The 14,452-nt window shown below is 39.1% G+C and overlaps 1 protein-coding gene across 4 annotated transcripts in view; it reads right to left on the bottom strand.

Moving 5' to 3' along the window:
* The window catches only part of LOC126477588 (helicase domino), a 423,343-nt gene that overhangs the window by 263,722 nt on the left and 145,169 nt on the right, over nt 1-14,452 (bottom strand). For all 4 annotated transcript variants that reach the window (XM_050103628.1, XM_050103631.1, XM_050103630.1 and 1 more), the window contains one exon: nt 4,857-5,043. In XM_050103628.1, coding sequence (XP_049959585.1) covers nt 4,857-5,043 — 187 coding nt within the window. The remainder of the gene's footprint in view (nt 1-4,856; nt 5,044-14,452) is intronic.

Below are 14,452 nucleotides of genomic sequence, written 5' to 3'. Positions count from 1 at the left end.
GTGTGCGCGCGCGCGCGGGTGTGTGTGTGTGTGTGTGTGTGTGTGTGTGTGTGTGTGTGTGTGTGTGTGTGTGTGTGTGTGTGTGTGTGTTGTTTTGGCCAAAAGCTTTTTCTGACAGTCTTTTTGTTAACCCTATCTGTGACACAGCATATACACTACATGGTGAGTAGCAACTATCCTTTTCATAATACAGGGAGATTCAAAAGTCCTTGGACACCTTCAAAGACTAACGGGAAAATTGAAATGTGATGATGGGAATATAGGTTTGATGTGAGGCCGCAACTTTTGGAGTGAATGTCATTCATGGCCGCCAACTTGAAATCCGTCATTTTGGATTCAAGTCAAGTTTTTTTTTTTTTAAATGGTAAGGGGGTGTATGACACATCAAATAATACTCGCTTGAGCTCTGGAACTGAGTGGTGTAATTTGTTTTTGTCTATCTTGTACAGTTTAGAAGTTATTAATGTTCAAAGTTACCTTGATACCGACTCATGTCTCTCTTTGTTCCAGGTGATCTAAAATGGGTTTCACATGTGAACAGAAGATTGAAATCATCCTTATATCACAGGAACGCAGCTACTGAACAATAGCAGCTGACTACAACAGACGGCACCCAGACAGAAAACCTTTATCGCACAGCATGATGGCTCACGTGATCACCAAATTCTGGGAGATGGGCTCTGTTCACGACAGGGCACGTAGTGGGCGACCAAGGACTGTCACCAGTGAGGAAACTGCAACTGCGGTTGTTGCGTTGTTTGTGAAAAGTCCTAAACAAAGTACCCGTCATGTGGCCCTAGCATGTGGAATAAGCCAAACCGCCGTTGTCCGGATATTGCACACCAGTAAGTGGCATCCTTACAAGCTGCAGATGCAATATCGACTTAACGAGGATGACCCTGATCGCCGGTTGGAGTTCACCTGTGGGCTACTGAACAACACGAACTGGATCCTTCATTTTCCCATGACCTGTTAGAGTTCATTTCAGCAGTTGCCATAGCGCACTAGAAAATTGCGTTACTGTGCTTGCGCAGCTATGACGACATCGGAAGTCCATATGTTCATACGTATATAACATTAAGAGAGCTTACATTACATCTCGAATGAAACAGGACATCAGAGGATACACCAAGAACATCAGAATTTCACAAACATACTAAAGTGCATAATTCGGCTTTAAAGTGCACATTAGTTATGTCCAGATCCACAAAGAAGTAGGCCCCAACCTGATATTAAGCTTTTCAGTATGGTTTTCGGGATGCAAATTTGCTGCTTGGACTACCAGTGCTATATTGTTTTATGTTTGGTTTTCTATTATGGCTTAATGCCAAGCGTGCTAGAGGATAAAACCATGTACTTGAAATTCAGCAAACATTTGACACTACCCAATAGCACTTCAAATAAACTGACTGCCTCTGCAGAGGAGGTTAATAAAAGCCATGTTTCTTTAGAAAATCGATAAAAATAACTTCACTGTTATGCAAGGCAATTAATGCCTTACTGTCAAAAAGCTGGAAATAAAGTAAAACGTGAAAGCTGCAACTAATAACTTATTTTAGCCTTCCACAATTAAGTGAATGTATTTTAATTCACTTGATAGCTCCCAGCACAAAAATCCATTATGTTTTCATATGACATGAGAGTTATAAACAAATAGGAAACAGCAAAATCACTAAACGTAAACACAGGTCACGTGGAGATTACCCCCTCCCCACAACTCTCACTGCTCTGTGCATGCGCTAATCTGGCACCTTGGGCGCACCAAAAATTTTTTTTCGGGTAGCACCTGGCTGCTTGTTGCCACTGCCGATATGGCACTGCCCATACGCAACTCAACTGTGCATGTGCATGAGCCTGCTGGCAACTGCTCAAATGAACCTGATGCAAACCTTTGTGACGTCACGCTCTACGGAAACGGTTTCGTCCTAAAGCCTTTGACATATTTTGCTGTTGGCAGGCACTTGTGTGTGCACTGTGTTTTGTTGTTGTAAATGGCGATTTCCTTTGCAACTTAAGTTTTGTTGTTTTTCCTCATTTATGTTTTATTGCTGCAGAATTATTCTGCAGTAGCAGGCTAAAGTAAAATTATTTGTTACAGCATTAGTTTTTACAAGTAAAAACAACAAAAATTTAACTGAAAACAAAAACAATGAAAAATTCCCAGAATTCTAAAAAATTCACGTGTTTTCCTGGATGAAAAAATTCCTGTTTTGATCCCGAAATTCCCGGGGGCGTATACGCCCTTTGTGACAAATTGGGTAATTCTGAATTTTTTTGGAAGTAGGAATTTTACTGCGGCGGGGGTGGGGGGGTGGATGGAAAGGGGAGGAGGGTGGGAGGGAAGGGGGGGGAGAGGGGGAGGGAGAGAGAGAGAGAGAGAGAGAGAGAGAGAGAGAGAGAGAGATATGCTATAAAAATTTTTGGTTGTAATTTTTTCTGTTTTATTTCTATGAAATTGCATTTCATATTTTATGAATAAAGTGAATATTCTTTTTTGCAACAGTAGAAAAAGTTTCTCAATTGTCAATTGTTGCACTCGTATTTCTAATTCAGTTTACAGACTGAAGCACAATTTTTTGAGAACATTTGATTTTTTTTTTTCAGGTGCAACTGTAGATACACAGGCAAACTGATCAATGGGAATACTTGTTGACCATAGTTTGACTTTCTGTTCAGAAGCTATTTGACCTTTCTGGTACCAAGTTGTATGGCTAGTTATGTTTAATGACAAGGTGTGTGGTTTGAGGATGGACATGTCAGCCCAAAACCACTAACCGCTGCAGCCAAAATTGTATATTCAAGTAATTAAGACTGACAAAATAAACTTATCAAATTTCCTCACTACTGAACAGTTGCGGAACTACCATCCCGAAGCATCATGCCTCGAGTCAGCAACCATTTTCTGAGTGCCAGAGAAGATGCGACCAGGTGACATTAGCGGAAAATTTGTGACACCGGGGGTCTAATGCACAACAATACAGGAGAAAGAGAGCAGCAGCAAGGAATGAATAACTACATTAAAAATACAGTTCAGTACTGAGAGAGAAAACAGCAGTAAATAGAAGTTGAAAGGATCAATTTCAGACAACCCTCTAACACCCACAGATAAAGAGACAAGTAGACATCTGTAATGGAACATCCAAATACTCTAAAATAATGTTCACAGGAGGAATGTGATGGATGTTTTTGGTCAAAAACAAAAGAACTGGAAAACTAGTAGCAATGATTTGAGAATTAAAAATGGCACATTAGAGGAAAAGCTGAAAAATAGGCAGAGAATAAACCAATACAGATACTACAAGAATTTGTACATGAAATTGAATGCAGTTCCTATGTAGATAATGAAAGGTTTAAGTACAGATATTGCTTTGAGCACAAAAGAGCTCTGCTGATAAATGAACAACATACGATTATGGTAAATCAGAGAGGTGGGGCACTGCAGTAAATCATTTAACATTGGAATCAAAAAGAACAATGAACTGAATGGTAAGAATTATAGTTAATAAGAAAATATGGTTGCTGTGGAAATTTGAAAATAATAGATGATTTGGTATCTATATAAACTATTTGGGTGACAATCTGAGCAGCCGTCTTCAATTGTTTGCAGATGATGCTGTCATTTATCGACTAATAAAGTCATCAGAAGATCAAAACAAACTGCAAAACGATTTAGAAGAAATATCGGAATGTTGCGAAAAGTGGCAGTTGACCCTAAATAACGAAAAGTGTGAAGTTGTCCACATGAGTGCTAAAAGCCGGCCGAAGTGGCCGCGCGGTTCTGGCGCTGGAGTCTGGAACCGCGAGACCGCTACGGTCGCAGGTTCGAATCCTGCCTCGGGCATGGATGTGTGTGATGTCATTAGGTTAGTTAGGTAAGTTCTAGGGGACTAATGACCTCAGCAGTTGAGTCGCACAGTGCTCAGAGCCATTTGAGTGCTAAAAGGAAATTGTTAAACTTCGGTTATATGATAAATCAGTCAAATCTAAAGGCTGTAAATTCAACTAAATACCCAGAAATTACAATTATGAACAACTTAAATTGGAAGGAATACATAGAAAATGTTGTGGTGAAGACTAACCAAAGACTGGTTTTAGTGGCAGGACACTTAGAAAATGTTACAGCTATACTAAGGAGACTGCCTACCCCACACTTGTCTGTCCTCTTTTAGAATACTGCTGCGCAGTGTGGGATCCTTACCAGATAGGATTGATGGAGTACATTGAAAAAGTTCAAGGAAGGGCATTAAGACAAAGACTTTTTCATGAAATTCCAATCACCAACTTTCTGCTCCAAATGTGAAAATATTTTGTTGACACTGATCTACACAGGGAGAAATGATCATTGTGATAAAATAAGGGAAATCAGAGCTTGTATGGAAAGATATAGGTGTTCATTCTTTCTGCGTGCTGCATAAGATTGTAATAATAGAGAATTGTGCAGGTGGTTCAATGAATCCTCTGCCAGGCACTTAAATGTGATTTGCAAAGTATCCATGTAGATGTAGAATACTGCACGTATAGGGGCCATAGATTGAAGGAAGACAAGACATGAAAACAAAGTTGCAGGCCTGATGAAGAGATGAGAGGGGCGATTGAAGGGAAAGGCGAGGAGGCGGGGCACTAGGTTCTCATGCATACATTTCAAGGTGTAACTCCCTGTACACAAATTCATAGGAAATTATTAAGAAGCTTCCCATGAATGAAAAAATTGCTGTTTGCAATGTTGTGTTCACTATGGTGTCTAACTCCACAGGAAAATGGTTCTAGTTTATCTAACAATCAACATTTGGGTTAATCGTTTAGGCTGGGTAAGTTTAACTGCATATGTAATCTTAAGTTAAAAATCTCAATTTTACCTTAAATGGATCATAGTCCAGAGCACTATAAACTAAAGATGCAGTTGTATAAGTGAGGCCTTCCATCTGAAAAGGTGATATTGTAGGTCTCGCTTCAAACAGGTTTGGATGATTGCACACTTTGCGCAGTTGCATCAGCACATTGATCACACTCAGGAGATTTCCACTTGCAAGTGTTTCTCTGGTTCTAAAAACGATCAAAGACATATATATAACAACATGACAAAAATTATAAATTTATTTATATATAACATTCTCTCTTATCCAAAAAGTTTTTTTTATAAATTTTGAATGTGATTTAAAAAATAATAGGGTTATTTCTTGGATAGTGCAATTCAAGTTCTTTATCTAAGTCACCAAATCACTACAGTCATAAGCTATGGATAAGTAGGCATCTAAAAATCAGAAGGAAATGATCCCATGTGAAGGGACACTGTAATTGAAGAAAAGCATCAAAAGCTAGAGAAGTAGCCAAAGATACAAGCAAGTAAGAAATATAAAGTAGATGGAATTAGCAACAAAGTGAAATAGTCTGTCACGAGATAAATGAGAGAAGAGTACAGTGATGGGTACTTTAACAGTAACCTTTTTTTTTATTTTGAGAAAACACAACAAAAAATATAGGTGAAAAAAAAAATGATACTAGGGCATCGTAAACACAATAAACATTAATTAGAGTAATATTGTCTATAAACTCTTAACAATTTATAATGAATGAGACTACAAAACGTTTTTTTGAAGGTAACATTCCCATTTCTTGTTCCTATTTCTTCATTTTCACTTACATACATCACCACAATTTGTAATACAATCAAGTACCTAGAACTCTTCTGAACACTCGCAACATGTTTCACGACAGCGTTAGGTTGCTGCACTTTATTCCTAATTTATACAGCAACACACTATCACAATACTCCTTACAACGCATTTATTTTTTCTTGAGCACCTTGTAATTAGATAGAACATACTTTACAATTGGTACCACTGACATAAACAACTAAAATTACTATCTGTTAAATGAGAAAAGTATGCCCATTGCAGATCAGCTTTAAATATCAATATGAATGGGGAAGAACAACACACTGTTGTCTTAAGTGGGTGATTAGCAGCTGAGCTTTGTAACAAAGTCTTGTCACTTGCTGGCAGTAACACAATACCAAGATGTCTCTGCTGATCCACTGCAGAAGCGGGACAGTGGCTAGTCAAATATTTAAAAAGGAAAATCACAAAACAGCTGCACGATTTGAAACGCAGTTTTTTTTACAAGAAGTTTCGGCATATGCCATCTTTGGGTCCCATATGCACTTCATGTACAGACATTCAAACGTATCGATACATGCATATTAGAGCCATCAGTATCTGAATGACATGAATTTGTTTTTTCAATACTTCCTTATAAGACTTGACAACAACTGCTTGTTGTCAAGTCTTAAAAGGAAGCACTAGAAATACGACTTTACAGCATCCAGATACCGATGGCTCCAGTAAATCAATATCGATATGTCTGAATGTCTATACGAGGTCTGGCAAAAAAATATTTGGAACTTTGCCTGTAAAAATTTTCTACACTAATCTTTTACTTGTTGTGTATGGTCTCCTTCAAAATATTCTCCTCCACAGTTGCTACACTGCTCCAACACTGTTTTTTTCCACTTCCAGAAGCAGTCTTGGTACACCTTTGGCTCAACGGCACAAAGTGCCGTCTGCGAATTTTCTTTTATATCGTCTATTGTTGCAAATCTTTGACCCGCCAGGTTAGCCGAGCTTCCTGGACTCGGTTAGGTGCGCCAGCCCCGGATCGAATCCGCCCGGCTGATTAACGACGAGGGCCAGTGTACCGGCCAGCCTGGATGTGGTTTTTAGGTGGTTTTCCACATCCCCCTAGGTGAATACCGGGCTAGTCCCCACGTCCCACCTCAGTTCCACGCCTCGCAGACATCTGAACACTTTCGCACTATTCCATGGATTACACTAGTCGCAGACAGTTGGGGTGCACTAATTCCTTCCCGGGGGTACGGGGTGGCAGCAGGAAGGGCATCCGGCCACTAACATTGCCACATCCAATTAACGATGCTGACCCTGCGAATCCACTGGAAAAATGGCACAAGCACAAGAAAGAAAGATTGTTGAAAATCTTCGTCCTTTCAATATCTCAACATCATAACCATAGACCCAGATCTAATCACCAGTTAATTGAGGAACATTTCATTCTCTTTTGCACAATCCAAAAGTAGATTGCAAGGCAAAGGTCTTTCTCGTATTGACTCATGAGCCATGGGACCATCTTGGTGTTGACACGATGCATTCCAAGCTGTTGTGCCAGGATTTCATAAACCAACTGAAATGTTACATTCTTCTGCACTCTCTCAGATAGCAGCCTTCTATTGGCACGCACAATTTCGTTGCAGTTCCTGACACGAGCTTCGTTGACGGGTGTCCTGAATGAGGGTCATCTTTTACCTCCATTAGGCCATTTTCAAACCATGTGAATCATTCGTAGCATTGAGAGTATGGCTTAAGCACTCATCACTGCATGCTTCCTGCATCACTTGGTGTGTCCCTGTAAAGGTTTTCTTGAGTTTTGCACAAAATTTAATGCAGATGTGTTTCTCCTCTGACTCTGCCATCTCGAAATTCGCAAACTGTGCAACACAATGTTCTACTCAACACAGCACTAAACAATAACTAACAGATGTACAACAATGACACTTCCAGCAATTACACATTAAATACAGGGATGTGCATTTCACTCCAACACACCATCGGCACGAAATAATGAGTGTTCCACTATTTTTGGGACAGTACTTGTACATGAAGTGCATATGGGTTCTGAGAATAGCATACTGAATGGTTGAAACTACTTGTCAAAATAAAAACAAATCGCATGGCTGTTTGGCAATTTTCCTTGTTAAGAACCAAGATGTGGTTTCATATCAACAGTCATTTATCCTCACATAGATATTAACATACTATTCTGGATTTTTCACTGCCAGATAGGCCTACTTTTTATTTACAAACATATCCTTTGTTCTATGCAATGCTGTTTTTTTTTCTTCTAGGAATTTAAGTCCTTGCTTCAGAAAAAATGCACAGTTATAGAAATGACATCCTACTATGCTTTAGCAACATAATGCATGGCATCTATCATTGATACACAGATTTTTTCAGGTTTTTCTATTAATTATAGCTTATGAATAATCATTTTCTTTCACCTCCATCAACCATAAATTTAAGGCAAGAAGTTTGTTAAACAGTAAGATTTACTCAACATTTTTAATTAGCAGCTACAAATGACAAAGTATTTGAAACAGCCTTACACAATATCAAATCAGCAATTTCAACATTCAACTGGCTATTCCAAATGAATTTCATAATATGTAACATATATTCTATAATACATAATATAATGAATCACTTTTTTTTCCTTTACATGGTGGTCCGTGGATCGCCTTTGATAGACAGTTAGCTCCAATAAGCTAACTAAATGACCCATAACCAGAATTTTGAGGTTCTTAACCCGCATAAGACGCATATGACTTCATGATTTGGCCCTAATAAATCCCAAAACACATGGTGCCAAAAACTTTTCATTGATTAAAAAGGCATTTATTTTAAAGCTACACATAATATCACCTATTGGTGTCTTGATGTAAAGGCAGTATCCAAAATGATGACAAAATCGTTTCATTCGAAAGTTGTTTTAGTCGACTAATGTGAAATGTGTCGGCAATGGTCTGTATGTCCATGTGTAAAACTTAAGCCTCTAGAAACAAGAGCTTGTCACATCAGTAAAAACAATCTCTTAAAATAACAGACCATGTTAATAGCTACATGCCGACTGAGGAAGAGTAGAAAGCATAGATACCAGGAAAACAAATCCTGAGGCAAACAAGCCGATCAACAAGTACGCTTGGTGGTCTGAAGAACCAAAAAGCTTGTTGGCTGTTTAGACTGCCAAGCTTTTCTCACTGATTGCTAATGTGAAGCCTGTCATTGATTGCTAATGTGAAGCCTGTCATCTTTCTGAGGAAGACGGATTTAAATCCGTTAAAACCATGGTAAAGGTTATTTGAAAACCACCATTTACTGCAACTGGTTGATTATCTATTACACCTGCTATGGTACATAATTTAAAAGACTATTACTTTTTGCTAAAGATATACGAGGCAAATGAGTCATTTCCCAACACACTACTGCCACGCAGTATTGAGGGTTCTTTCATTTCTCATTCACCTTAAAAATAGCGAAAATTTATAGCCTATATGGTGAAATAAACTGAAAACTGTGAAGTATGGTGAAAACTGTCAGATAGCAACATCTCGGATGTTTGTAACGTCTCAGACGTTTGTTTGCAAACAGCATGCATTCACAATACTGCCCTGTTTCGACTGCTCAGCACAATGAACAAAGAAAAGTTTACAAGCAATACACTGTAGGTCTCTGTGCTCGTGTCACCACAGTATGCTGCACTGCTATTGGCTACAGAAGGAAAACACACACCCCTCCATGTTATATTTTGATACCTTTCAGTGTTATTCACAGTTTTCAGTTTAATTCATTATGTTCAAAAATTTTTGTCTGTTATTGGTTGAGCACACATGAAAGACCTCTCAATAACACATGTTTTGATGTATAATCTGTGGTCGTAGCATGTCAGAAAATAGCTTGATTACATTGTAACTAGACATCAATTTCAAATTTTTGACGAGTTTTTCCTTTCTATTAGACATCTGTGAGGTTTTAAGAACTGATGAAACTCATGACCGCAAATTATTGTATAAACATTGTACATTTAATTTCCTTCACTTGTTGTTGTTGTGGTCTTCAGTCCTGAGACTGGTTTGATGCAGCTCTCCATGCTACTCTATCCTGTGCAAGCTGTTTCATCTCCCAGTACCTACTGCAGCCTACATCCTTCTGAATCTGCTTAGTGTATTCATCTCTTGGTCTCCCCCTACGATTTTTACCCTCCGCGCTGCCCTCCAATACTAAACTGGTGATCCCTTGATGCCTCAGAACATGTCCTACCAACCGATCCCTTCTTCTGGTCAAGTTGTGCCACAAACTTCTCTTCTCCCCAATCCTATTCAATACTTCCTCATTAGTTATGTGATCTACCCATCTAATCTTCAGCATTCTTCTGTAGCACCACATTTCGAAAGCTTCTATTCCCTTCTTGTCCAAACTAATTACTGTCCATGTTTCACTTCCATACATGGCTACACTCCATACAAATACTTTCAGAAATGACTTCCTGACACTTAAATCTATACTCGGTGTTAACAAATTTCTCTTCTTCAGAAACACTTTCCTTGCCATTGCCAGTCTACATTTTATATCCTCTCTACTTCGACCATCATCAGTTATTTTGCTCCCCAAATAGCAAAACTCCTTTGCTACTTTAAGTGTCTCATTTCCTAACCTAATACGCTCAACATCACCCGACGTAATTCGACTACATTCCATTATCCTCGTTTTGCTTTTGTTGATGTTCATCTTATATCCTCCCTTCAAGACACCATCCATTCCGTTCAACTGCTCTTCCAAGTCCTTTGCTGTCTCTGACAGAATTACAATGTCATCGGCGAACCTCAAAGTTTTTATTTCTTCTCCATGGATTTTAATACCTACTCCGAATTTTTCTTTTGTTTCCTTTACTGCTTGCTCAATATACAGATTGAATAACATTGGGGAGAGGCTACAACCCTTCCTTACTCCCTTCCCAACCACTGCTTCCCTTTCATGTCCCTCGACTCTTATAACTGCCATCTGGTTTCTGTACAAATTGTAAATAGCCTTTCGCTCCCTGTATTTTACCCCTGCCACCTTTAGAATTTGAAAGAGAGTATTCCAGTCAACATTGTCAAAAGCTTCCTCTAAGTCTACAAATGCTAGAAACGTAGGTTTGCCTTTCCTTAATCTTTCTTCTAAGATAAGTCGTAAGGTCAGTATTGCCTCACGTGTTCCAGTATTTCTACGGAATCCAAACTTATCTTCCCCGAGGTCGGCTTCTACTAGTTTTTCCATTCGTCTATAAAGAATTCGTGTAATATTCTTCTTGGATTACAGCATTCCAGGCAGTAATAAACATGCACATAGCCCATAATTCAGTCTCACTGGGTCCTTTCTTTTAGGAATGAAACTGACCTCTGCACTACAGACAATCTGTATTTAGCTTTCACAAGGTGAATTATACCCAGTTTTAGAGGCTGCAGGCAACTTGTACAGTCAGTAGGAAGCAACACATCAATGTTCCTGACTTCCTGCTGCATTCATCTTGGCATCTAACTTCCTAAAAAACTTCGTACAAATTTCAGCAGTCATCCACTTGGGAGTTTAAAATTTTAAAACTGCTGATGGCAGCTATTTTTCACCTCTGTCACTATTAACATACAACAGTGCTGCTTTTTATTTTTGCCTCTCTGACATTTTTCCCTGAACAGAATAGGCCCATGTTTTTGAGAGAAATAAATTATAGAAGCTGCAGTTCCATATGCATTGAACATGTTTCTTGGCTAACATTTGTTATCGGCCATGGAAAAATATCCATTTTCCAAATGTTGGTATTACAGGTTCAGCCCCACACCCCGTAGACAATCCTGCAAGGTATTTGATGCACTGAAATCAAACCTCGAGCTTCGGGCAGTGCACTGAAGCTTCTCTATTAAGAAATTTCCATCTATTAGAATGTTTCCACTTCTCAGTTCACGAAGCCATTTTATTAGTAATAGGATGGTTTCTAACACCTCAAACAGCTCCACACCTCCCGTTTAGCTGCACGGTTTATCATGAGTGACGTCATTTCTGAGCGATAAAATGTATGATTACCTGAGGTAACTGTGTATTTCAGATACGCAGTTCACCTGCACCAGAGACTAGTATTTAGTGACAATGTATCTCACAGTTCCCTCTGGTAACTGCACAGTTTCCATAATCACCTGTCACCTGAAACTCAACCTGTTGCCACTGTTATCTCCATGGAAAAAATTGTGTGTTTTCGGATTTTACTGAAGACTTCCGCAATCTTCCTGAACACTGGGATATAGAACGTATTTCATATTCCAATGGTGTAAGAGAAATATATACGTATGCCAGTTTTAATAAAAAGATTGAAACCTTCCATGACCCAAGTGACTCCTGAAGCTGTAGTAAAGAAATTAAACAGCTTCCAGTCTGCTTTTTGATATGAATTAAGAAAGCAGTACAGTGCTACTACCCAACCAATTGTAATTCTTCTTCTGTTCCAGTGATGAAGCACAAATGTCCTCCCTTTCTAATGTTGAAGGGGCATTAGTTACAGCATTTAGGAATGTCTGCTCTGTGTTTTTTTTTTTTTTTTTTTTTTTTTTTTTTTTTTTTTTTTTTTTTTTTTTGCCATGTAGGAGAATTTAACTTTCTAATTGTATTCAACGTGGAAGATAATTGTCAGCTTCTGCTGAATCATAAGATTTCTTCTTTAGCAGGCTTTAACTACACAAAACTTTCACAGAGTAGAAATCACCACTTTGATAAACAAAACAATGTGACCTATGTGCGTTATTGGACGTAATGCCTACATTTTCTGGAATAACATATGATGTGATCAACATTCGGAAACTGGCACCTGTTTAAAATTACTGGCTAAAAACTGTGGCAATGGGAATTGGTTGTGAATTACTGGCTTTTCTCTATCAGCAGTAATGCAACTCATTCAAAAATGTTTGTCATAACTGGGGTTCAGTTTGCAAACTGTTCAATATTTATTCCTTCAAAGTGCACCTTTTCTTAAAATTTAATTTCAGTCACATTTTTCTTATGGCAATTTCACTGAGACCAACAGAAATATTATTCAACACCAGGAATTCCTCAAATGCAGGTGTGTTGCAACAGGGTTTTACTGTATATGTGGAAGCAATACCATACTGACTACAATGCTAATGTTTTTGTTGATGAGCATGAAATACATTGAAAAGATCTATTTCTCTTTGAACTTCCTGGCAGATTAAAACTGTGTGGTACGCCAGGAGTCGAACACAGAACCCTTGCCTTTGTAATCTGCCAGAAAGTTTTAAGTCAGCAAACACTCCACTGCAGAATGAAAATTCATTCCCCACAGTATCTGTTCTTCAAGGAGTGATAGTCATGCTAGGTATGCAGGAGAACTTCTGCGAAGTTTCGACGATAGGAAAGACATAATGCTGAAAGTAAAGCTGTGAGAGCACATAGTCAGTCATATCTGAGAAGCTCAGTCAGTAGAGCACAGCAATGGTTCCATGTTAGATTCCTGATTCAGCACATAGTTTTAATCTGCCAGGAACTTTCAAATGAACGCACACTTCAGTGTAGAGTGAAAATGCATTCTGGTCTATTTCTCCCATCGGCATCAATTCGGTCCCCTGAAGCTACAGATACATTCTTCTCAACACTGATCTATAACTGTGTGCACCACTGACATCAATCAAGCCACGATGACATAAAGTACTGTTCCTGAAGTGCATAACGGATTAAATTCTGAAGTGAACCACGATCTATGATCAGGAAAGAGTACCAAAAATTTTCACAGACTGATACAAACTGCCTATCATGGGAAATAATTTCCACACAAAACTGTCCATGAGGTGGAAAACATGTATTCTGAGGGCAGATGAAATGGTTTATGGGAAATGGTAGAGTCCACCGAGGATATGGTGCCTGATGTGTAGTGACACATTTTCGTTCAAAGCGTTGGGCGAGTTAATTCATTTGTTCAGAAGGGGAGGCCAACACTGTCATCCAACTTTTGGCTGGTCAGTGATGACAGAATCAAGGCGCATGCCCTACAATTTTTCTCAATCAATTTTACAGACAATATACAGGGTGTTACAAAAAGGTACGGCCAAACTTTCAGGAAACATTCCTCACACACAAATAAAGAAAAGATGTTATGTGTACATGTGTCCGGAAACACTTAATTTCCATGTTAGAGCTAATTTTAGTTTCATCAGTATGTACTGTACTTCCTCGATTCACCGCCAGTTGGCCCAATTGAAGGAAGGTAATGTTGACTTCGGTGCTTGTGTTGACATGCGACTCATTGCTCTACAGTACTAGCATCAAGCACATCAGTATGTAGCATCAACAGGTTAATGTTCATCACGAATGTGGTTTTGCAGTCAGTGCAAAGTTTACAAATGCGGAGTTGGCAGATGACCATTTGATGTATGGATTAGCATGGGGCAATAGCTGTGGCGCAGTACGTTTGTATTGAGACAGATTTCCAGAACGAATGTGTCCCGACAGGAAGACGTTCGAAGCAATTGATCGCCGTCTTAGGGAGCACGGAACATTCCAGCCTATGACTCGCGACTGGGGAAGACCTAGAACGACGAGGACATCTGCAATGGACGAGGCAATTCTTGTTGCAGTTGATGATAACCCTAATGTCAGCGTCAGAGAAGTTGCTGCTGTACAAGGTAACGTTGACCACGTCACTGTATGGAGACTGCTATGGGAGAACCAGTTGTTTCCGTACCATGTACAACGTGTGCAGGCACTATCAGCAGCTGATTGGCCTCCACGGATACACTTCTGCGAATGGTTCATCCAACAATGTGTCAATCCTCATTTCAGTGCAAATG

Source organism: Schistocerca serialis, chromosome 1 (genome assembly GCF_023864345.2).
Source record: "Schistocerca serialis cubense isolate TAMUIC-IGC-003099 chromosome 1, iqSchSeri2.2, whole genome shotgun sequence".
Classification (NCBI taxonomy): Eukaryota; Metazoa; Arthropoda; class Insecta; order Orthoptera; family Acrididae; genus Schistocerca; species Schistocerca serialis.
This window is presented reverse-complemented; position numbering and strand designations above follow the sequence as displayed.